General features: G+C 43.7%; 1 protein-coding gene across 1 annotated transcript in view; it reads right to left on the minus strand.

Annotated features, from left to right (window-relative positions):
- Positions 1-25309, minus strand: part of slc6a1b (solute carrier family 6 member 1b) — a 42519-nt gene extending 17210 nt beyond the window's left edge. Inside the window, exons 1-11 of the mRNA XM_064967449.1 lie at positions 24946-25309; positions 21871-22277; positions 21412-21543; positions 21096-21196; positions 20536-20645; positions 20156-20288; positions 13646-13780; positions 8638-8741; positions 8089-8213; positions 3405-3517; positions 1753-1884 (exon numbers count right to left, since the gene is read on the minus strand). Of these exons, the coding sequence (XP_064823521.1) occupies positions 1753-1884; positions 3405-3517; positions 8089-8213; positions 8638-8741; positions 13646-13780; positions 20156-20288; positions 20536-20645; positions 21096-21196; positions 21412-21543; positions 21871-22096 (1311 nt within the window). The 5' untranslated portion in view covers positions 22097-22277; positions 24946-25309. The remainder of the gene's footprint in view (positions 1-1752; positions 1885-3404; positions 3518-8088; positions 8214-8637; positions 8742-13645; positions 13781-20155; positions 20289-20535; positions 20646-21095; positions 21197-21411; positions 21544-21870; positions 22278-24945) is intronic.
- Between the last annotated feature and the right edge of the window lie 1321 nt (positions 25310-26630).

The following is a 26630-nucleotide window of genomic DNA, read 5'->3' on the forward strand; positions in this document are numbered from 1 at the left end:
AATGCTGACCCGTCATAAAGGCTACGCAGAGAATACAGACTACCCAGAAAATATAGACTACCCAGACTACCCAGACAATATAGACCACCCAGAAAATATAGACTACCCAGAAAATATAGACTACCCAGACTACCCAGACAATATAGACCACCCAGACAATATAGACCACACAGAAAATATAGAATACCCAGAAAATATAGACTACCCAGAAAATAAAGACAGAAAATAAAGACTACCCAGAAAATAAAAACAGAAAATATAGATTACCCAGAAAATAAAAACAGAAAATAAAGACTACTTAGAAAATAAAGACTACCCAGACTACCCAGACAATATTTATAGACCACCCAGAAAATATAGACTACCCAGAAAATAAAGACAGAAAATAAAGACTACCCAGAAGATAAAGACTACCCAGAAAATAAAGATTACCCAGAAAATAAAGATTACCCAGAAAATAAAGACTACCCAGGAAATAAAGATTACCCAGAAAATAAAGACTACCCAGGAAATAAAGATTACCCAGAAAATAAAGATTACCCAGAAAATATAGACTACCCAGGAAATAAAGATTACCCAGAAAATAAAGATTACCCAGAAAATATAGACTACCCAGAAAATAAAGATTACCCAGAAAATAAAGATTACCCAGAAAATAAAGACTACCCAGAATATATAGACTACCCAGAAAATAAAGACAGAAAATAAAGACAGAAAATAAAGACAGAAAATATAGACTACCCAGAAAATAAAGATAAAGTATAAATACATCTGTCTATAAAGTATAAGTACATCTATCTAACAGATAAAGTATAAGTACATCTATCTAACTGATAAAGTATAAGTACATCTATCTATAAAGTATAAGTACACCCCCCCCCTATACAATACACCATGAAAGAGCAGCACCCCCCCCCCTATACAATACACCATGAAAGAGCAGCACCCCCCCTATACAATACACCATGAAAGAGCAGCACCCCCCCTATACAATACACCATGAAAGAGCAGCACCCCCTATACAATACACCATGAAAAAGCAGCACCCCCTATACAATACACCATGAAAGAGCAGCACCCCCTATACAATACACCATGAAAGAGCAGCACCCCCTATACAATACACCATGAAAGAGCAGCACCCCCCATACAATACACCATGAAAGAGCAGCACCCCCTATACAATACACCATGAAAAAGCAGCACCCCCTATACAATACACCATGAAAGAGCAGCACCCCCTATACAATACACCATGAAAGAGCAGCACTCCCCCTATACAATACACCATGAAAGAGCAGCACCCCCTATACAATACACCATGAAAGAGCAGCACCCCCTATACAATACACCATGAAAGAGCAGCACCCCCCTATACAATACACCATGAAAGTGCAGCACCCCCTCTATACAATACACCATGAAAGAGCAGCACCCCCTATACAATACACCATGAAAGAGCAGCACCCCCTATACAATACACCATGAAAGAGCAGCACCCCCTATACAATACACCATGAAAGAGCAGCACCCCCTATACAATACACCATGAAAGAGCAGCACCCCCTATACAATACACAATGAACGATCAGCACCCCCTATACAATACACCATGAAAGAGCAGCACCCCCTATACAATACACAATGAACGAGCAGCACCCCCCTATACAATACACCATGAACGAGCAGCACTATATATCATCCTGTGTGTGTGTGTGTGTGTGTGTGTGTGTGTGTGTGCACGCACTGTACCTGTGTGATGTTGGACAGGCCGATGATATAAGAGACCAGGCAGACGGCAGCGATGAAGAGTTCTCTTCTTCCTCTCAGAGCACTGGGGAACTCATCCACCAACGCAGTGATGAAGCCCTCCACCGTACAGAACTACACAGATGATAATAAATGACATAACCCAGCAAACCGGGAACATTCCAAGAACATTAGATTCCCATTAAGTTTTAGTTGTGGTTTTATCTAACATTAAGATGTTAATAACATCCCAAAAACATTCGAAGAACGATAACAATCTGAATCTGAAATGTGTCCGATTTGTAATTAAATATCATTAGAATGTTCTCCTAACGTTCACTGAAACGTTACATCTGTTACAACCACCACAGAACATTCCCCAAACGTTCTCATTAGGTTTCCAGGAAATGTAATAAACAAACAGACAAAATGTGTTCTGGGAACGTTCTTGCAACATCAGGCGAATGTTTTATACAAACATGGTAGAATCATTACCACAACCGAACCGTTTTTGTGATACGAGACCATTTGACGCAACGGAACTTTCACAGAAACAATTTTGGTTTGCTGGGAATACTATATCTCCACAGTACACTACTATACAACACATTATATAATACTACACAACACATTATATAATACTACACAACACATTATATAATACTACACAACACATTATATAATACTATACAACACATTATATAATACTATACAACAAACACTGTATTAGATGGATAATACTATTGCATATCCATGGTCCAACACAACAACACAACACAGGACAACACAACAACACAACACAGGACAACACAACAACACAGGACAACACAACAACACAACACAACACAGGACAACACAACAACACAGGACAACACAACAACACAACAACACAACACAACACAGGACAACACAACACAACAACACAGGACAACACAAGACAACAGAACACAGGACAACACAACAACACAACACAACACAGGACAACACAACAACACAACACAGGACAACACAACAACACAACACAGGACAACACAACAACCCAACACAACACAGGACAACACAACAACACAACACAGGACAACACAACAACACAGGACAACACAACAACACAACACAGGACAACACAACAACACAACACAACACAGGACAACACAACAACAAAACACAGGACAACACAACACAGAACAACACAACAACACAACACAGGACAACACAACACAACACAACAACCCAACACAGGACAACACTACAACACAACACAGGACAACACAACAACACAACACAGGACAACACAACAACACAACACAGGACAACACAACAACACAACACAGGACAACACTACAACACAACACAGGACAACACAACAACCCAACACAGGACAACACTACAACACAACACAGGACAACACAACAACACAACACAGGACAACACAACAACACAACACAGGACAACACAACAACCCAACACAGGACAACACTACAACACAACAACACAACACAACACAGGACAACAACACAACAAAACACAACAACACAACACAGGACAACACAAAAACACAGGACAGGACAACACAAGACAACAACAACACAGTACAACACAACACAACAAAACACAACAATACAAACACACACTCCAAATGGCTGTTGTTTCCTCACCTGACTGTCGATTCCAAGCATCAGCAACATGGAGAAGAAGAGGATCGCCCAGAGAGGAGAGATCGGCAGCTGGGTTACTGCCTCGGGGTAGGCCAAGAACGCCAAGCCAGGACCTGCAACACAACACGGACAGGCAGTTAGAGACGGAATTATGCCTTCCGGTCCTGATAAAATACACAAAGAGGATAGTGTTTTAAAACGTATTTGATGGCCCGTAGGTAAAGGCAATTTATGTGTTGATGTGTATAGCATATGCTGAGTTTATACAGGCAGCACAATTCTGATCTTTTTGTTGTTGTTGATGTTGTCACTATTTGATCTTTTGACCAATCAGATCAGTTCTTTGGCCAATAATTTGGCAAAAGATCAGGGTCCATAGGTGTGGTAGAAAGGATATGCTACCGTACCTCTATGGTTTTCTCATATTATTAGCTCAGTAGGCTAATGCTGGACATTATATATTACATATGTAGTTTTATATTAGCTCAGTAGGCTAATGCTGGACATTATATATTATATATGTAGTTTTATATTAGCTCAGTAGGCTAATGCTGGACATTATATATTATATATGTAGTTTTATATTTGCTCAGTAGGCTAATGCTGGACATTATATATTATATATGTAGTTTTATATTAGCTCAGTAGGCTAATGCTGGACATTATATATTATATATGTAGTTTTATATTAGCTCAGTAGGCTAATGCTGGACATTATATATTATATATGTAATTTTATATTAGCTCAGTAGGCTAATGCTGGACATTATATATTATATATGTAGTTTTATATTAGCTCAGTAGGCTAATGCTGGACATTATATATTATATATGTAGTTTTATATTTGCTCAGTAGGCTAATGCTGGACATTATATATTATATATGTAGTTTTATATTAGCTCAGTAGGCTAATGCTGGACATTATATATTATATATGTAGTTTTATATTAGCTCAGTAGGCTAATGCTGGACATTATATATTATATATGTAGTTTTATATTTGCTCTGTAGACTAATGCTGGACATTATATATTATATATGTAGTTTTATATTAGCTCAGTAGGCTAATGCTGGACATTATATATTATATATGTAGTTTTATATTTGCTCAGTAGGCTAATGCTGGACATTATATATTATATATGTAGTTTTATATTTGCTCTGTAGACTAATGCTGGACATTATATATTATATATGTAGTTTTATATTAGCTCAGTAGGCTAATGCTGGACATTATATATTATATATGTAGTTTTATATTAGCTCAGTAGGCTAATGCTGGACATTATATATTATATATGTAGTTTTATATTAGCTCAGTAGGCTAATGCTGGACATTATATATTATATATGTAGTTTTATATTAGCTCAGTAGGCTAATGCTGGACATTATATATTATATATGTAGTTTTATATTTGCTCTGTAGACTAATGCTGGACATTATATATTATATATTTAGTTTTACATTAGCTCAGTAGGCTAATGCTGGGTATACACTACACCACTTCTAAAATCTGAACAACTTGGAGGTGCTCACATTTCCCGATTAACAAATCTTTACCTCCGTCCGCCCTCAACCACAGGATGTGGGTGATCACATTACACACCGATTCCCTAGTTGATCCTGCCCATGTCGACATGCAGACAGCTGTTGTTGTACGTACCAAATGTTCACATTATTGTGTGCAGAAACATCCCCCCCCCAAAAAAAAAACAAGAGACAGAGGTGCAAGAATGGATAGGAAGATGTGACCAATATGGACTTTATATTCCACGCGAATAATCGGCCGTAATAAAAGAACGTTTAATATTGAAAAGAGGAGTTCTCTCCGTGGCTTCACCAGCCTGTCTTCCATTACCTCAGTCAACGCGGCTCGGCGCTACTAGTTACCACAGCCACCAAATCCTAATCATGGTTAAACCCTTCCTATTTCTAAAAATACGTCTTCTTTTAAAGTCTGATTTTAAACCCTAACCGACCCACTAGAGTCGATGTCCAAAGCCGCACAAGCTAACGGGATTCGTCGGTACGGCCGATCTTCCAACTTCCGTCTGTAGCGTCTGAACCGGTTGGCCTCCCACTGTGGCTCCCACTGAATGGTGAGACTCCCACTGTGGCTCCCACTGAAAGGTGAGACTCCCACTGTGGCTCCCACTGAAAGGTGAGACTACCACTGTGGCTCCCACTGAAAGGTGAGACTCCCACTGTGGCTCCCACTGAAAGGTGAGACTCCCACTGTGGCTCCCACTGAAAGGTGAGACTACCACTGTGGCTCCCACTGAAAGGTGAGACTCCCACTGTGGCTCCCACTGAAAGGTGAGACTCCCACTGTGGCTCCCACTAAAAGGTGAGACTCCCACTGTGGCTCCCACTAAAAGGTGAGACTCCCACTGTGGCTCCCACTGAAAGGTGAGACTCCCACTGTGGCTCCCACTGAATGGTGAGACTCCCACTGTGGCTCCCACTAAAAGGTGAGACTCCCACTGTGGCTCCCACTAAAAGGTGAGACTCCCACTGTGGCTCCCACTGAAAGGTGAGACTCCCACTGTGGCTCCCACTGAATGGTGAGACTCCCACTGTGGCTCCCACTGAAAGGTGAGACTCCCACTGTGGCTCCCACTGAATGGTGAGACTACCACTGTGGCTCCGACTGAAAGGTGAGACTCCCACTGTGGCTCCCACTGAATGGTGAGACTCCCACTGTGGCTCCCACTGAAAGGTGAGACTCCCACTGTGGCTCCCACTGAAAGGTAACACTCCCACTGAAAGGTGAGACTCCCACTGTGGCTCCCACTGAAAGGTGAGACTCCCACTGTGGCTCCCACTGAATGGTGAGACTCCCACTGTGGCTCCCACTGAATGGTGAGACTCCCACTGTGGCTCCCACTGAAAGGTGAGACTCCCACTGTGACTCCCACTGAAAGGTGAGACTCCCACAAACATGTCTATGACTAGGACGCCCACAAGCTTCACAAGACTAGTCTGAAGGAAGCCAGGTACCAGTTTAAAAAAGGAATGGAAGTATGGAGAGAGTTTAGTGCCTAGAATAAGGAGGTAAAAAAAGTATATATATATATAATGATAATAAAGATAATAAAGATATATTTTATATTTGAGATTCTTCTAAGTAGCCACCCTTTGTCTTGATGACAGCTTTGCACTCTCTTGACATTCTCTCAACCAGCTTCATGAGGTAGTCACCTGGAATGCATTTCAATTAAAAGTTGTTAAAAGTTCATTATAGTTAACTTCAACTCAGATTGCACCCCAAATAAATGCTTCACAGAGTTCAAGTAACAGACACATGTCAACATCAACTGTTCAGAGGAGACTGTGTGAATCAGGCCTTCATGGTCGAATTGCTGCAAAGAAACCACTACTAGAGGACACCAATAAGAAGAAGATACTTGCTTGTGCCAAGAAAGACGAGAAATGGACATTACATTTACATTACATTTAAGTCATTTAGCAGACGCTCTTATCCAGAGCGACTTACAAATTGGTGAATTCACCTTCTGACATCCAGTGGAACAGCCACTTTACAATAGTAAACATTAGACCGGTGGAAATCGGTGGAAATCTGTCCTTCGGTCTGATGAGTCTAAATTTGAGATTTTTGGTTCCAACCTCCGTGTCTTTGTGAGACACAGAGTAGGTGAATGGATGATCTCCACATGTGTGGTTCCCACCGTGAAGCATGGAGGAGGAGGTGTGATGGTGCTTTGCTGGTGACACTGTTGGTGATTTATTTTGAATTCAAGGCACACTTAACCAGCATGGCTACCACAGCATTCTGCAGCGATATGCCATCCCATCTTGTTTGCGCTTAGTGGGACTAACACTTATTTTTCAGGACAGTGACCAAACACACCTCCAGGCTGTATAAAGGCAATTTGATCGAGGAGGGTGATGGAGTGCTGCATCAGATGACCTGGCCTACACAATCACCCGACCTCAACCCAGTTGAGATGTACCGCAGATTGAAGGAAAAGCAGTCAACAAGTGCTCAGCATATGTGGGAACTCCTTCAAGACTGTTGGAAAAGCATTTCCTCGTGAAGCTGGTTGAGAGAATGTCAAGTGTGCAAAGCTGTCATCAAGGCAAACGGGGGCTACTTTGAAGAATCCAAAAAATATATTTTGATTTGTTTAACACTTTTTTTTTTGGTTACTACATGATTCCATATGTGTTATTTCATAGTTTTGATGTCTTCACTATTATTCTACAATGTGGAAAATAGTTTAAAAAATATATACACTTTTGACTGGTACTGTAGTTTCCAGATCTGTATCACACCTCTCAGATACAGAACAGGAAACCACAGAACAAAGTGATTTGTTTTAGGACCATCTGTTTATCCACGTAGTGAATCTGTTACTCACTGCGTTTCTATTGGCTAATAGCAGTTAGACCAAAATTCAATGTTTCGTCCCCAAAAATATATATACATGTATATATATTTTGATACCTAAAGGGGTCCTAAAACTTCAAATCAAATAGCTAAATGATCCTTGGTATGACCATCTTTAAAAAAAAGAAATTCATCGATTTTCACTTTAGTCATAACAATTAGTTTGGGATGGCAAAAATGTGGCGAACTCGCGGCAAAAATCGTGTATATGCACGGCATCAATGTTGTATTGTTCCATTAAGATCTATGTCAATAGTGAACGGTAATTACCTGAGGCTGCTACTTCTATTATAGGCCTCTTAGTCACGTTGGCCATGAAGCCCACAATGGAGAAGATGACTAAGCCAGCGAACATGCTGGTGAACGAGTTGATGCAGCACACAATGACAGAATCTCTGCAGGGAGATGGAGAGAAAGACAAAAGCATGGGTTTGGAATGGCTGTCGTCACACTGATATGGAAGCCTTATCAAACCACAGCACATTTGCTTTGGAAGGGAGGGAGGGAGGGTTTTGCATTCTATAGCCAAGTCCTACTGCAATGTCAATGGATTGGCCCATTCATTTTAGAGATGGGGTATTTGTTCGTTCATTTCCAGGATATAAAATGGAGAGACAGAGATGAAGTGGCAGCTGACAGATGTGTTTTTTTCTCTCTCTCTCTCTCTCTCTCTCTCTCTCTCTCTCTCTCTCTCTCTCTCTCACACACACACACACACGCAGCAGAATCCATAGACATTGGTCCACACATCATTGGCAGAGGCAGAATATAAGCCGGAGTAAAGAGCTAGATTGAGAGGTATTAAAGTTATAAACCTACCTGTAAACATTATTATTGAATGGGTTGTAGCTTCCCAGAGCAATCAGTGATCCTAGCCCCAGCCCATAGGAGAAGAAGATCTGAGTGGCAGCATCCAACCACACCTTACAAGAACAGAGAGACAGAGTCAAAACATGCTGCAAGTCAAAACGCATTGCAAGTCAGAGCACACTGCAAGTCAGAACAAAACTGCAAGTCAGAACAAAACTGCAAGTCAGAACAAAACTGCAAGTCAGAACAAAACTGCAAGTCAGAACAAACTGCAACTCACAGCATCACACGCAGCAATCAGCATCCATTCTCCCTCTGAATCTGTTTACTGATAAAGGCTAGCTATCTCTGAATCTGTTCACTGATAAAGGCTAGCTATCTCTGAATATGTTCACTGATAAAGGCTAGCTACTTCTGAATCTGTTCACTGATAAAGGCTAGCTACCTCTGAATCTGTTCACTGATAAAGGCTAGCTACCTCTGAATCTGTTCACTGATAAAGGCTAGCTACCTCTGAATCTGCTCACTGATAAAGGCTAGCTACCTCTGAATCTGCTCACTGGTAAAGGCTAGCTACATCTGAATCTGCTCACTGATAAAGGCGAGCTACCTCTGAATCTGTTCACTGATAAAGGCTAGCTACCTCTATATCTGCTCACTGATAAAGGCTAGCTACCTCTGAATCTGTTCACTGATAAAGGCTAGCTACGTCTGAATCTGTTCACTGATAAAGGCTAGCTACCTCTATATCTGCTCACTGATAAAGGCTAGCTACCTCTGAATCTGTTCACTGATAAAGGCTAGCTACCTCTGAATCTGTTCACTGATAAAGGCTAGCTACCTCTGAATCTGCTCACTGATAAAGGCTAGCTACCTCTGAATCTGCTCACTGATAAAGGCTAGCTACCTCTGAATCTGTTCACTGAAAGGCTAGCTACCTCTGAATCTGCTCACTGATAAAGGCTAGCTACCTCTGAATCTGCTCACTGATAAAGGCTAGCTACCACTGAATCTGTTCACTGATAAAGGCTAGCTACTTCTGAATCTGTTCACTGATAAAGGCTAGCTACCTCTGAATCTGCTCACTGATAAAGGCTAGCTACCTCTGAATCTGCTCACTGATAAAGGCTAGCTACTTCTGAATCTGCTCACTGATAAAGGCTAGCTACCTCTGAATCTGCTCACTCTCACTGATAAAGGCTAGCTACCTCTGAATCTGTTCACTGATAAAGGCTAGCTACCTCTGAATCTGTTCACTGATAAAGGCTAGCTACCTCTGAATCTGTTCACTGATAAAGGCTAGCTACCTCTGAATCTGTTCACTGATAAAGGCTAGCTACCTCTGAATCTGCTCACTGATAAAGGCTAGCTACCTCTGAATCTGCTCACTGGTAAAGGCTAGCTACATCTGAATCTGCTCACTGATAAAGGCGAGCTACCTCTGAATCTGTTCACTGATAAAGGCTAGCTACCTCTATATCTGCTCACTGATAAAGGCTAGCTACCTCTGAATCTGTTCACTGATAAAGGCTAGCTACGTCTGAATCTGTTCACTGATAAAGGCTAGCTACCTCTATATCTGCTCACTGATAAAGGCTAGCTACCTCTGAATCTGTTCACTGATAAAGGCTAGCTACCTCTGAATCTGTTCACTGATAAAGGCTAGCTACCTCTGAATCTGCTCACTGATAAAGGCTAGCTACCTCTGAATCTGCTCACTGATAAAGGCTAGCTACCTCTGAATCTGTTCACTGAAAGGCTAGCTACCTCTGAATCTGCTCACTGATAAAGGCTAGCTACCTCTGAATCTGCTCACTGATAAAGGCTAGCTACCACTGAATCTGTTCACTGATAAAGGCTAGCTACTTCTGAATCTGTTCACTGATAAAGGCTAGCTACCTCTGAATCTGCTCACTGATAAAGGCTAGCTACCTCTGAATCTGCTCACTGATAAAGGCTAGCTACTTCTGAATCTGCTCACTGATAAAGGCTAGCTACCTCTGAATCTGCTCACTCTCACTGATAAAGGCTAGCTACCTCTGAATCTGTTCACTGATAAAGGCTAGCTACCTCTGAATCTGCTCACTGATAAAGGCTAGCTACCTCTGAATCTGTTCACTGATAAAGGCTAGCTACCTCTGAATCTGCTCACTGATAAAGGCTAGCTACCTCTGAATCTGCTCACTGATAAAGGCTAGCTACCTCTGAATCTGCTCACTGATAAAGGCTAGCTACCTCTATATCTGCTCACTGATAAAGGCTAGCTACCTCTGAATCTGCTCACTGATAAAGGCTAGCTACCTCTGAATCTGCTCACTGATAAAGGCTAGCTACTTCTGAATCTGCTCACTGATAAAGGCTAGCTACCTCTGAATCTGCTCACTCTCACTGATAAAGGCTAGCTACCTCTGAATCTGTTCACTGATAAAGGCTAGCTACCTCTGAATCTGCTCACTGATAAAGGCTAGCTACCTCTGAATCTGCTCACTGATAAAGGCTAGCTACCTCTGAATCTGCTCACTGATAAAGGCTAGCTACCTCTGAATCTGTTCACTGATAAAGGCTAGCTACCTCTGAATCTGTTCACTGATAAAGGCTAGCTACCTCTGAATCTGCTCACTGATAAAGGCTAGCTACCTCTGAATCTGCTCACTGGTAAAGGCTAGCTACATCTGAATCTGCTCACTGATAAAGGCGAGCTACCTCTGAATCTGTTCACTGATAAAGGCTAGCTACCTCTATATCTGCTCACTGATAAAGGCTAGCTACCTCTGAATCTGTTCACTGATAAAGGCTAGCTACGTCTGAATCTGTTCACTGATAAAGGCTAGCTACCTCTATATCTGCTCACTGATAAAGGCTAGCTACCTCTGAATCTGTTCACTGATAAAGGCTAGCTACCTCTGAATCTGTTCACTGATAAAGGCTAGCTACCTCTGAATCTGCTCACTGATAAAGGCTAGCTACCTCTGAATCTGCTCACTGATAAAGGCTAGCTACCTCTGAATCTGTTCACTGAAAGGCTAGCTACCTCTGAATCTGCTCACTGATAAAGGCTAGCTACCTCTGAATCTGCTCACTGATAAAGGCTAGCTACCACTGAATCTGTTCACTGATAAAGGCTAGCTACTTCTGAATCTGTTCACTGATAAAGGCTAGCTACCTCTGAATCTGCTCACTGATAAAGGCTAGCTACCTCTGAATCTGCTCACTGATAAAGGCTAGCTACTTCTGAATCTGCTCACTGATAAAGGCTAGCTACCTCTGAATCTGCTCACTCTCACTGATAAAGGCTAGCTACCTCTGAATCTGTTCACTGATAAAGGCTAGCTACTTCTGAATCTGTTCACTGATAAAGGCTAGCTACCTCTGAATCTGTTCACTGATAAAGGCTAGCTACCTCTGAATCTGTTCACTGATAAAGGCTAGCTACCTCTGAATCTGCTCACTGATAAAGGCTAGCTACCTCTGAATCTGCTCACTGGTAAAGGCTAGCTACATCTGAATCTGCTCACTGATAAAGGCGAGCTACCTCTGAATCTGTTCACTGATAAAGGCTAGCTACCTCTATATCTGCTCACTGATAAAGGCTAGCTACCTCTGAATCTGCACTGATAAAGGCTAGCTACGTCTGAATCTGTTCACTGATAAAGGCTAGCTACCTCTATATCTGCTCACTGATAAAGGCTAGCTACCTCTGAATCTGTTCACTGATAAAGGCTAGCTACCTCTGAATCTGTTCACTGATAAAGGCTAGCTACCTCTGAATCTGCTCACTGATAAAGGCTAGCTACCTCTGAATCTGCTCACTGATAAAGGCTAGCTACCTCTGAATCTGTTCACTGAAAGGCTAGCTACCTCTGAATCTGCTCACTGATAAAGGCTAGCTACCTCTGAATCTGCTCACTGATAAAGGCTAGCTACCACTGAATCTGTTCACTGATAAAGGCTAGCTACTTCTGAATCTGTTCACTGATAAAGGCTAGCTACCTCTGAATCTGTTCACTGATAAAGGCTAGCTACCTCTGAATCTGCTCACTGATAAAGGCTAGCTACCTCTGAATCTGCTCACTGGTAAAGGCTAGCTACATCTGAATCTGCTCACTGATAAAGGCGAGCTACCTCTGAATCTGTTCACTGATAAAGGCTAGCTACCTCTATATCTGCTCACTGATAAAGGCTAGCTACCTCTGAATCTGTTCACTGATAAAGGCTAGCTACGTCTGAATCTGTTCACTGATAAAGGCTAGCTACCTCTATATCTGCTCACTGATAAAGGCTAGCTACCTCTGAATCTGTTCACTGATAAAGGCTAGCTACCTCTGAATCTGTTCACTGATAAAGGCTAGCTACCTCTGAATCTGCTCACTGATAAAGGCTAGCTACCTCTGAATCTGCTCACTGATAAAGGCTAGCTACCTCTGAATCTGTTCACTGAAAGGCTAGCTACCTCTGAATCTGCTCACTGATAAAGGCTAGCTACCTCTGAATCTGCTCACTGATAAAGGCTAGCTACCACTGAATCTGTTCACTGATAAAGGCTAGCTACTTCTGAATCTGTTCACTGATAAAGGCTAGCTACCTCTGAATCTGCTCACTGATAAAGGCTAGCTACCTCTGAATCTGCTCACTGATAAAGGCTAGCTACTTCTGAATCTGCTCACTGATAAAGGCTAGCTACCTCTGAATCTGCTCACTCTCACTGATAAAGGCTAGCTACCTCTGAATCTGTTCACTGATAAAGGCTAGCTACCTCTGAATCTGCTCACTGATAAAGGCTAGCTACCTCTGAATCTGTTCACTGATAAAGGCTAGCTACCTCTGAATCTGCTCACTGATAAAGGCTAGCTACCTCTGAATCTGCTCACTGATAAAGGCTAGCTACCTCTGAATCTGCTCACTGATAAAGGCTAGCTACCTCTATATCTGCTCACTGATAAAGGCTAGCTACCTCTGAATCTGCTCACTGATAAAGGCTAGCTACCTCTGAATCTGCTCACTGATAAAGGCTAGCTACCTCTGATTCCTTGAGCTTCTCGAAGTTGGGCGTGATATAGAACAGGATTCCATCGATAGCTCCAGGCAGAGTGATGCCGCGGCAGAAGAGGATGAAGAGCATAAAGTAGGGGTACGTCGCTGAGAAGTACACCACCTGAAACAGGGAGTGAGACTCTCGTTAGAATATAAGACAATGGACTTATGCAAAAACCTGACTTCAAGGGTGACTGCACTTCCTGTTGTGGCCTAGTTTTGAAGATTGCTCATTCATTTATTGCAGTGGGCACCGTGTTTCTTGGTAGTCTTTAAACAAATCTACTTCGAAACAGAAGTATACACCTCACACACATGGTTATGGGCTTAACAATAAGAAGAAACCCTTACCGGTTAACTGGTCTAGGAACAGTGGGTTAACTGGCCTAGGGACAGTGGGTTAACTGGTCTAGGAACAGTGGGTTAACTGCCTGTTCAGGGGCAGAACGACAGATTTGTACCTTGTCAGCTCGAACAGTGGGTTAACTGGCCTAGGGACAGTGGGTTAACTGGCCTAGGGACAGTGGGTTAACTGGTCTAGGAACAGTGGGTTAACTGGTCTAGGAACAGTGGGTTAACTGGTCTAGGAACAGTGGGGTTAACTGGTCTAGGGACTGTGGGTTAACTGGTCTAGGGACTGTGGGTTAACTGGTCTAGGAACAGTGGGTTAACTGGTCTAGGAACAGTGGGTTAACTGGTCTAGGAACAGTGGGTTAACTGGTCTAGGAACAGTGGGTTAACTGGTCTAGGAACAGTGGGTTAACTGGTCTAGGAACAGTGGGGTTAACTGGTCTAGGGACTGTGGGTTAACTGGTCTAGGGACTGTGGGTTAACTGGTCTAGGAACAGTGGGTTAACTGGTCTAGGAACAGTGGGTTAACTGGTCTAGGAACAGTGGGTTAACTGGTCTAGGAACAGTGGGTTAACTGGCCTAGGGACAGTGGGTTAACTGGTCTAGGAACAGTGGGTTAACTGCCTGTTCAGGGTCAGAACGACAGATTTGTACCTTGTCAGCTCGAACAGTGGGTTAACTGGTCTAGGAACAGTGGGTTAACTGGTCTAGGAACAGTGGGTTAACTGGCCTAGGGACAGTGGGTTAACTGGTCTAGGAACAGTGGGTTAACTGCCTGTTCAGGGGCAGAACGACAGATTTGTACCTTGTCAGCTCGAACAGTGGGTTAACTGGTCTAGGAACAGTGGGTTAACTGGTCTAGGAACAGTGGGTTAACTGGCCTAGGGACAGTGGGTTAACTGGTCTAGGAACTGTGGGTTAACTGGCCTAGGAACAGTGGGTTAACTGGTCTAGGAACAGTGGGTTAACTGGTCTAGGAACAGTGGGTTAACTGGCCTAGGAACAGTGGGTTAACTGGCCTAGGAACAGTGGGTTAACTGGCCTAGGAAGCGTGGGTTAACTGGTCTAGGAAAAGTGGGTTAACTGGTCTAGGAACAGTGGGTTAACTGGTCTAGGAACAGTGGGTTAACTGGTCTAGGAACAGTGGGTTAACTGGTCTAGGAACAGTGGGTTAACTGGCCTAGGAACAGTGGGTTAACTGGTCTAGGAACAGTGGGTTAACTGGCCTAGGAACAGTGGGTTAACTGGCCTAGGAACTGTGGGTTAACTGGTCTAGGAACCTTGGGTTAACTGGTCTAGGAACAGTGGGTTAACTGGTCTAGGAACAGTGGGTTAACTGGTCTAGGAACAGTGGGTTAACTGGTCTAGGAACAGTGGGTTAACTGGTCTAGGAACAGTGGGTTAACTGGTCTAGGAACCTTGGGTTAACTGGTCTAGGAACAGTGGGTTAACTGGTCTAGGAACAGTGGGTTAACTGGTCTAGGAACAGTGGGTTAACTGGTCTAGGAACAGTGGGTTAACTGGTCTAGGAACAGTGGGTTAACTGGTCTAGGAACAGTGGGTTAACTGGTCTAGGAACAGTGGGTTAACTGGTCTAGGAACAGTGGGTTAACTGGTCTAGGAACAGTGGGTTAACTGGTCTAGGAACAGTGGGTTAACTGGTCTAGGAACAGTGGGTTAACTGGTCTAGGAACAGTGGGTTAACTGGTCTAGGAACAGTGGGTTAACTGGTCTAGGAACAGTGGGTTAACTGGTCTAGGAACAGTGGGTTAACTGGCCTAGGAACAGTGGGTTAACTGGTCTAGGAACAGTGGGTTAACTGGCCTAGGAACAGTGGGTTAACTGGCCTAGGAACTGTGGGTTAACTGGTCTAGGAACCTTGGGTTAACTGGTCTAGGAACAGTGGGTTAACTGGTCTAGGAACAGTGGGTTAACTGGTCTAGGAACAGTGGGTTAACTGGTCTAGGAACCTTGGGTTAACTGGTCTAGGAACAGTGGGTTAACTGGTCTAGGAACAGTGGGTTAACTGGTCTAGGAACAGTGGGTTAACTGGTCTAGGAACAGTGGGTTAACTGGCCTAGGAACAGTGGGTTAACTGGTCTAGGAACAGTGGGTTAACTGGTCATGGAACAGTGGGTTAACTGGTCTAGGAACAGTGGGTTAACTGGTCTAGGAACAGTGGGTTAACTGGTCTAGGAACAGTGGGTTAACTGGTCTAGGAACAGTGGGTTAACTGGTCTAGGAACAGTGGGTTAACTGGTCTAGGAACAGTGGGTTAACTGGCCTAGGAACAGTGGGTTAACTGGTCTAGGAACAGTGGGTTAACTGGTCTAGGAACAGTGGGTTAACTGGTCTAGGAACAGTGGGTTAACTGGTCTAGGAACAGTGGGTTAACTGGTCTAGGAACAGTGGGTTAACTGGCCTAGGAACAGTGGGTTAACTGGTCTAGGAACAGTGGGTTAACTGGCCTAGGAACAGTGGGTTAACTGGTCTAGGAACAGTGGGTTAACTGGTCTAGGAACAGTGGGTTAACTGGTCTAGGAACAGTGGGTTAACTGGTCTAGGAACAGTGGGTTAACTGGTCTAGGAACAGTGGGTTAACTGGCCTAGGAACAGTGGGTTAACTGGTCTAGGAACAGTGGGTTAACTGGTCTAGGAACAGTGGGTTAACTGGCCTAGGAACAGTGGGTTAACTGGTCTAGGAACAGTGGGTTAACTGGTCTAGGAACAGTGGGTTAACTGGTCTAGGAACAGTGGGTTAACTGGTCTAGGAACAGTGGGTTAACTGGTCTAGGAACAGTGGGTTAACTGGTCTAGGAACAGTGGGTTAACTGGTCTAGGAACAGTGGGTTAACTGGTCTAGGAACAGTGGGTTAACTGGTCTAGGAACAGTGGGTTAACTGGCCTAGGAACAGTGGGTTAACTGGTCTAGGAACAGTGGGTTAACTGGTCTAGGAACAGTGGGTTAACTGGCCTAGGGACAGTGGGTTAACTGGTCTAGGGACAGTGGGTTAACTGGTCTAGGAACAGTGGGTTAACTGGTCTAGGAACAGTGGGTTAACTGGTCTAGGAACAGTGGGTTAACTGGTCTAGGAACAGTGGGTTAACTGGTCTAGGAACAGTGGGTTAACTGGTCTAGGAACAGTGGGTTAACTGGCCTAGGAACAGTGGGTTAACTGGTCTAGGAACAGTGGGTTAACTGGTCTAGGAACAGTGGGTTAACTGGCCTAGGGACAGTGGGTTAACTGGTCTAGGGACAGTGGGTTAACTGGTCTAGGAACAGTGGGTTAACTGGTCTAGGAACAGTGGGTTAACTGGTCTAGGAACAGTGGGTTAACTGGCCTAGGGACAGTGGGTTAACTGGTCTAGGGACAGTGGGTTAACTGGTCTAGGAACAGTGGGTTAACTGGCCTAGGAACAGTGGGTTAACTGGTCTAGGAACAGTGGGTTAACTGGTCTAGGAACAGTGGGTTAACTGGTCTAGGAACAGTGGGTTAACTGGTCTAGGAACAGTGGGTTAACTGGTCTAGGAACAGTGGGTTAACTGGTCTAGGAACAGTGGGTTAACTGGCCTAGGAACAGTGGGTTAACTGGCCTAGGAACAGTGGGTTAACTGGTCTAGGTACAGTGGGTTAACTGGTCTAGGAACAGTGGGTTAACTGGTCTAGGAACAGTGGGTTAACTGGTCTAGGAACAGTGGGTTAACTGGTCTAGGAACTGTGGGTTAACTGGTCTAGGAACAGTGGGTTAACTGGTCTAGGAACAGTGGGTTAACTGGTCTAGGAACAGTGGGTTAACTGGTCTAGGAACAGTGGGTTAACTGGTCTAGGAACAGTGGGTTAACTGGCCTAGGAACAGTGGGTTAACTGGTCTAGGAACAGTGGGTTAACTGGTCTAGGAACAGTGGGTTAACTGGTCTAGGAACAGGGGAACAGTGGGTTAACTGGTCTAGGAACAGTGGGGTTAACTGGTCTAGGAACAGGGGAACAGTGGGTTAACTGGCCTAGGAACAGTGAGTTAACTGGTCTAGGAACAGTGGGTTAACTGGTCTAGGAACAGTGGGTTAACTGGTCTAGGAACAGTGGGTTAACTGGTCTAGGAACAGTGGGTTAACTGGTCTAGGAACAGTGGGTTAACTGGTCTAGGAACAGTGGGTTAACTGGTCTAGGAACAGGGGAACAGTGGGTTAACTGGCCTAGGAACAGTGAGTTAACTGGTCTAGGAACAGTGGGTTAACTGGTCTAGGAACAGTGGGTTAACTGGTCTAGGAACAGTGGGTTAACTGGTCTAGGAACAGTGAGTTAACTGGTCTAGGGACAGTGGGTTAACTGGTCTAGGAACAGTGGGTTAACTGGTCTAGGAACAGTGGGTTAACTGGTCTAGGAACAGTGGGTTAACTGGTCTAGGAACAGTGGGTTAACTGGTCTAGGAACAGTGGGTTAACTGGTCTAGGAACAGGGGAACAGTGGGTTAACTGGTCTAGGAACAGGGGAACAGTGGGTTAACTGGTCTAGGACAGATTTGTATTTTTTTTACTTTTTCAGCTCAGAGGATTCGATCCAGCAACCTTTCAGCTAATAGTCCAACACTCTAACCACTAGGATACCTGTCACCTACCATGTTTGATACAGAGTTCAAATGTATTACGTTTTGAGTTCGCATCACAATATCACAATTTAAATAAATCACAGAAGACTGAAATATAACAGAACCGTTTGACAAAGAAACACCAGATTTTCAATGTATTTTTTTAATTTCATTTTTCAATTTTTTTTTTGTATTATTAATTATGAAATTATGAAAAATATGAATAACATTCTAGCCATGAGGACGATTTGGTCGTTTGTCTGCAGGCTACGGAAAGGCCATGACTGAAGCCAAATGACAGTTTGGTTTCGGGGGGGTAGCCTAGTGGTGAGAGCATTGGACTAGTAACCAAAAGGTTGCAAGTTCAAATCCCCAAGCTGACAAGGTACAAATCTGTCATTCTGCCCCTGAACAGGCAGTTAACCCACTGTTCCTAGGCCGTCATTGAAAATAAGAATTTGTTCTTAACTGACTTGCCTAGTAAAATAAAGATTAAATTATGTTCTCATATCCTGGCAGTTACTGTTGTTTAACCCTCCTGATTCAACGTAGCCACTTCCTCAAAATAGTCAGTTCTTTAAAATACTCAATAGCTAGCAGGCACAATTATTAAGCAGCCAGGCCACAATCAGCCTTATAAAGTCAATGGTGAGTGGTGCCTTGTGTACTTTGGTGCCATTTTATTTATTTTTTGACAACTTGCTCACTATCTATTACCCGAGTGTGAGTCTGTCTGGCAGTGTTTCATAGGGAATCATATGACAAAACCAGTTGCAGTTGGGATACAAGTGCGCTCTGATCGTCTCAGTTCTCATTTATTTTGCCCAGAAAATGTAGCAGACTTGAGTGATTGACACTATCAAACACACATCAGGAAGTGACCACGCCGTATAAAAGGGCTTCGGGCCTTCAGGTTATTTCAACATAGCGTTGGTGACGTGTTGTCTTCTGTAAAAGTCTGAAGAGCTGCGTACTGGGCAAGTCCGTGTCACTGTCAGGATGTTCCGGGCGCTATGATTGGATAGAGCACAACCAGCTGATTACAGTAGGAGGGCAACCACACAGCTGCTTCTCTCATGTCAGTGGACACTGGGCAAGAGGCATGATCCTACTCCATAGCCAACCCTCCAGTAGGTCGCGACGAACTCACTTACAAAACTCCGTTTTGGACTAGACTGACTTTATGACCAAAATGATCCTATTTACACTTTGAAGTCAATTTTGACACTAATATGAATGTTTCTGACTCATAACGATGCTACATAGGCTGTTTAAAACAAGACAAGTTGGTTCTAAGGGAACAGTTGACCTTTAACAGATGCATTTAATGACTTAACACTCATTATTAGAGACAGGGCCCAGGCGCAGATCAACTGTCGTTTTTTCCAGTCAAAGGTTTCTCTATGGATTTGGAATCTATACGGTGGGCAAAATCCAAAATGGCAGACAAAATCCAAAATGGCGGACAAAATCCAAAATGGCGGACAAAATCAAATGTCACAATTCCCCCGGTGGGTTTAGCATCTTAAGCCCAAAATCTATCAATTTGGTCAGTTACCTTCCCAGTCCAGGCGACACCTTTCCAGATGCAGAAATAGACTAGGACCCAGGCGATGGCCAGCGTGATGGCGAGAGGCGCTCTGATCTCCCCAGGCTTCTCCAGACCGTCTGTTAACTGGTGCATGTTACGCCTATAGGACGACACAATCAATCAACCAACCAATCAACCAACCAATCAATCAATCAATCAACCAATCAATCAATCAACCAGTCAATGAAATGTATTTTATAAATCCTCTTTCAACCCCATTACTTATTTCTTTATTATTAATTAGCAAATTAGCAGATTGAAAGGTCAAGTTTTTAGTAACACTGCATGGTCCAACCACAGCCAAAAAACAACTAAATAACATGTAAATAAAAAATACTTGTTCTTACTCCCAGAATTCCTGAACAGCACTGGTGAGGTTGGCAGCGTTCAGGATGCTGTAGTTGGTGTAACATCGCTCTGTGTTCCAAGGATTTCCACATGATTGCCATGGCAACTCCTGCAACAACAAAGACACTTTTTTTTATCCTTCTATTTCCCCCCCCCTCTCTCTCTCTCCTTCTCTCTCTCTCTCTCCCTCTCTCCTTCTCTCTCTCTCTCTCTCTCTCCCTCTCTCCTTTTCTCTCTCTCCTCTCTCTCTCCTCTCTCTCTCTCTCTCTCTCCCTCTCTCCCTCTCTCTCTCCTTCTCTCTCTCTCTCTCTTTCTCCCTCTCTCTCTCTCTCTCTCTCTCATTTTTGTAAATGTTGCCAATCTCTTTCAAACATCATGCACCTCATTTGTTGAAGGGGTAATAACGGTCAAATTCAAATTATTTTATGATCAAACTGCCCCGAAATTTGCAATGTCATGCCATTTAAAGATATTCATTTGGGAAATGTGTTTTCCTTTTGTTAAACCTTCAATGAATTCATTCATCTTTTCTTTTCTTTTACCTGACTATCATACTCACGGTAGTAAAGGAGGACCACAAATAGTATATGGCCCAGGCAATGATGACGATGTAATAAATATTTAGCCAGAAAGACAGCACTGCAGCAGCCAGACCAACACCTAGAAAAGGGAGATTAGGAATGAGGTATTTATATACTGTGATTTAATACAAAATGAAATAATTTGAGAAAATATATATAGATATAATTAGCATTAGCAATACAAATTGTTCTGGCGTTTATGGTCAACCGGCAAGAAGAGTATTTGAGGACATCTATTTGTCTTATATAACGTGATGTATTTCCGGTTAACCTAAACACGGGGCTTTGATTTACCTTTAAACATGGGAGCCAGTTTCCACACCCCAAGCCCTCCAATCGATGTGTACTGACCGAGGGACGTTTCAAGCAGAAACAGGGGCATACCAGCAAATATGAGCGTCAAAAAGTAGGGAATCAAGAAGGCCCCTGAAAAGAATATAAAAGGCAAGAAAACAAAAAAATATAGTCGTGAATAAAAGTGAACCATTGCATTGATATACAATTAACATTTCAAATCATCCAAAAAGTGATAAACCCACTATTTTGTTTCACACTACAGCGACTCAAATGAATGATCTCGTAGCGTTGCCTATACATGTGCGCGTAATTACGCACAATCTGGAGAGAAAATGAGCTCTTGAGCCATTGAGATTATTTAAGTGAGCGCCCCAGAACAAATTTGCCGATTGAAAGGTCAAATTTAGCCTCCTTTTGTTTTTGAAAAACACGGAAAAGCTCCGACATCTTGATTACCTCCTCCATTCTTCCCACATAGATAAGGGAATCTCCAGACATTTCCCAGTCCAATTGCGTACCCGACGCAAGACAGGAGAAAGTCAAATTTTCCAGTCCAGTTTTCTCTTTCGGGAAGTTCCTTTTTCTGGACTTTGACGACCAAAGTTTTGGGTTTGTCGTTAGGCTCGGCATTCACCTCCGTTAGAACGTATCCATCAGCGCCTTTAGTACCATTCGTCGCCATGTCTCTGTCTCTCTGTTTAGATTTAGATTTCCTGACAAGACTGGAAGGCGGACGGAAGATTTGAACCCCACCGGTCCACGTAGACAGCAGCTTCCCGGTTCGTTACCCAGCCAAGGGACGGTTAGATGGGCAGGAAATCAGGAGAAGAAGCGGGAACACCGAGCCAGTTGGGAAACCGCACCTGGAAAAAAAAGCCAAAGAGAATAATGTTACCAAATAGGTAGTAAAAATAATGATTGGACCCTAAATGTTTACTAAATATTGATTTACCATGGGGAACAACCAAATGTATGCATTAATAGGGCTGAAAATTAGCCGTTTGAAGAGTTTTCAGTGAGTCGTATTGTTGGCGCTGGGGACAGAGATGTTTTATGGCAATGGACCTGTGATGTTTATTTTTGATTTAACCTTTATTTAACTAGGCAAGTCAGTTAAGAATACATTCTTATTAACAATGACCGTCCTACCCCGGCCAAACCTGGACGACGCTGTGCCAATTGTGCGCTGCCCTATGGGACTCCCAATCACGGCCAGATGTGATACAGCCTGGATTCGAACCACTGAGATGCAGTGCCTTAGACCGCTGCGCCACTCGGGAGCCCAAGTGGTGTTTTACAGCGTTGTTACTCTAAAAGTCTTCGCACATTTAGAAGGTTCTTCAACACTGTTAAAGAGCAGGTGGCGATCATCACCGCCCAATGATTCAGTATTTGGAGGGTTAATTACTGTGCAACGCAACCATTAATAAAAACAAATTGAAATGGAATTCATTAACACGCTACGGCTTATGCACACAAATAAATATACATTATAAATAAAAACGAGGATAAATGGGAAGTATAAAAATTACCACATATTAATACAAATGAGTGTTAATTATTCAATCAATCAAATGTATCGTATAAAACAATTTTTACATCAGCAGAACGGAAACCAAGCCCAATGAGCAAGCAATGTTAAATATATAGGCCTAGTTGTTCTTTAATTATTCATAATACACGTCAGAAGACAGTCATTTGGTTGATTTAAAAAAAAATGTGCGTAATACGGGATACATTGGGCTTGGCAACGTCATGCTTTTGGTATTTTTCTGCATTTATCTTTAGAATAGTACCGTGCCTCTATTGCTGTAGTACAAAGGAGGGGGGGGGGGGTCTCCCGTTTTTCCCCTCAGCTATTTGATATTTATGAGATGAGACGGCATGGAGAAAGAGAAGTCAAACAAAAGGACCCTGTAAGCGCCAAGCTTTGGGCATCATCCCTCTCTTACGTTTCATTTGCTTATGACCATGAATTATGGAACGAGTCAAGTGTAGAATGGGGGCGAAGCGAGATTTGGTTGGGGGGGGGGCTATGGAAGGAAATGTTTTAGTTATAAAGTTAAGTTCCTGCAACTACACATATTGTGATGGGGTGTAGATCATTTGTTGCAGTTTTAAAGCTAATTGTCTGCAGAACTACACATTTTATGATGACTTATATCATGTTAATGATATCTGAGTGAGAATGACAATGCCCCCCCCCCCCCTCCCTGGAGATCAGGGCACCTGACCATTCGGGATTTGGCCATAGTTTAGATAGTTGGCTAATCTAAAAATGTGTTAGCTGACATGGCTACTTGCGTGACTGTCAGCAGGCAGGTTTCAATTGGTTTATTCAACAAAAGCGATGTTGCAACAACAACAAAAAATTGTGAGATGTGTAATGAAAACGGCAGAGATAGGAGACAATTGCTAAAGGGCGACAATTTTTTTATCCGTTCCAACAGGGGGTGATTTTTATTTTGTCTACCTTTCTTTATTGCGACAAATTATGATTGAAACAGTTAAAAAAATATGTATATATATTATGATTCCCGAATAATTTTTAAACTATAAAAAAAAAATAGTCAAGAATGCCTGAATTCCTTCTCCTTGCTTTTCTGGTTAGCTGGCAAGTTTCACCATCCAATGAATTTCAGATCTACAACAGCGCAAATTTCACCTATGGCGATACGTCGGCACATTAGATTTATTAGAATACGGCAAATATTAATGAATTATTCTACACAAGCTGGCTTTTGAAGGCTACCTGAGACATGAAACAAATAGGTGGGAGAGGATGTAGGCTATCACTAATTTATTAATGCACAATTTGCCTAAATGGGTAATGGAAACGATTACAAACCACTTCCTTTTTTATCCGACATTGTAGGTTTTTTTGCGGAGAAAGTTTCATTTAAATGTATGACGTCATTACTTCCAGCCGTTTTAATCGACACAAGATAGTTCAATGGACACGTACCGTATCAGATATATTTTCTATGCAAACTTTCTAAATGTCGGCAACAAATCAGTGGACACGTTTTAGTGGAAAAATGGGTACTGATTGACATAACAAGATAAAACCTGCTGAACATCCACATTTCGAAAATGCCCCCGGTGTATTCTTACTCTCAATAGTACGTTTCTGGGGAAGGATGGGGGGGATCGGGGGCCCCTAGTGGCCGGGGACCCTAAGCAACCGCTCATGTCGCTTATGCCTGGAACCTGCCCCGATGAAGGAACTAATCGCTGGCTTTCTGGTGGAATTAATTGTTTTGGTAAAATATCACAGTTATGCCTGGAACCTGCCCTGATGAAATGATTCATCACTGTTTTTCTATTGTTTTGGTAAAACACCAGAGTTGCGATGTATCCAATCCAATAGACTAAGACAAGGCTACTCCGTGTGCAAGATCTGAAATTCCGTTTTTTTTTCCCACCGAGACGCAACTCCGTATCCCCAAACGGGTCCACACGGTTTTGTTCAATGTTCTGATCATTGCGCTGAAGTTTACCCACACTATTAAAAGTAAAATCAGTACTTACAATCAAACTTCTATACCAGACAGAATTTTGGGCGATGGTATAATATCCGTACGTTCATCTAAAAGTTGTGTCCTTACAGATTCTCCCGGAGCAGACCGAAGAAAAGATTTTCCATTTGAAGATAAAGAGAAGCAGAACCAAACTAGGATCCGGAGGGGAAAGGTGAGTGGTGCTGTCCGTTAGCTCGGTGGTGCTGAAGGAGAGCGGGGAAACAACGCAGCGAAAAGGGAGCAGCTTCACCTCGAAGCACCGTCTAACTTCGGCCAGGGATGTTCCACGGAGCACAAATCCCCGCTCTCATCTACATAGCGTCAATGTCATCTGAAAGTCGACCCTCCCCGTGTCCAACATTTCCACCACTGAGATCGCTGCGGGTTTGAGGCAGGAGCATCCTCTTGTCTCACGGTTTTATATGCTAAGTGTTTTTTCATCCACTTTGGCGGTGGAGGGTGGTGGTGGGGGGGGGGGGGGGGGGTTCTACACGAATTGATTGTGCCACTCACACAGAAACACAGTTTGATACGTAATAACCTCCAACATTTTGTCGGCTATGCGTGACTGTTGAAATCTCTGAAAATTGTCACATCCTTGATTCACGAGCAACAAATGCCTTTTTCTCTGCTATTAATCCACTGAATTTGAAACATGATTGGAACATGTTTTTCACACTTAGTATTCGTTTTGTGGTATTAAAATGAATGCTTCCTTTGCAAACCGATGGAGATGGGGACTGAGGTTCAGGACTACCCATGGTGGACTTACCGTGCCTTATTTGAACCAAATGGTTGTATCAATATTCATATTCTCCTTTTTAGCTCTTTACCCCCACCTCCCCTTTCACCCCGCCTCCCCCCTTCCACCCTCGAATCCCCCGAATACCCCCTTCGACCCCGGCTCCCCCCTTTACCTCCACCTCCCCCTTTGACCCACCTCCCCCTTCGACCCGGCTCCCCCCTTCGACCCGGCTCCCCCCTTTACCTCCACTTCCCCCCTTTACCCCCACCTCCCCCCCGACCCGGCTCCCCCTTCGACCCGGCTCCCCCCTTTACCTCCACCTCCCCCCTTCGACCCGGCTCCCCCTTTACCTCCACCTCCCCCTTCGACCCGGCTCCTCCCTTCGACCCGGCTCCCCCTTTACCCCCACCTCCCCCTTTGACCCGGCTCCCCCTTTACCCCCACCTCCCCCTTTGACCCGGCTCCCCCCTTCGACCCGGCTCCCCCCTTTACCGCCACCTCCCCCTTTGACCCACCTCCCCCTTCGACCCGGCTCCCCCCTTTACCGCCACCTCCCCCTTTGACCCACCTCCCCCTTCGACCCGGCTCCCCCTTTACCCCCACCTCCCCCCTTCGACCCGGCTCCCCCTTTACCCCCACCTCCCCCTTTGACCCGGCTCCCTCCTTCGACCCGGCTCCCCCTTTACCCCCACCTCCCCCTTTGACCCGGCTCCCCCTTTACCCCCACCTCCCCCTTTGACCCGGCTCCCCCTTTACCCCCACCTCCCCCTTTGACCCGGCTCCCCCTTTACCCCCACCTCCCCCTTCGACCCGGCTCCCCCCTTTACCCCCACCTCCCCCTTCGACCCCGGCTCTTTCCAAAAAGCTAGAGAAACTGAACAATCAAACAACAGCCCAGAGTGAACATGTGATGATCGAAACCGTAAAGACATTTAACTTGAGGAAAACCA

Source organism: Oncorhynchus masou, chromosome 6, assembly GCF_036934945.1.
Source record: "Oncorhynchus masou masou isolate Uvic2021 chromosome 6, UVic_Omas_1.1, whole genome shotgun sequence".
NCBI lineage: Eukaryota > Metazoa > Chordata > Actinopteri > Salmoniformes > Salmonidae > Oncorhynchus > Oncorhynchus masou.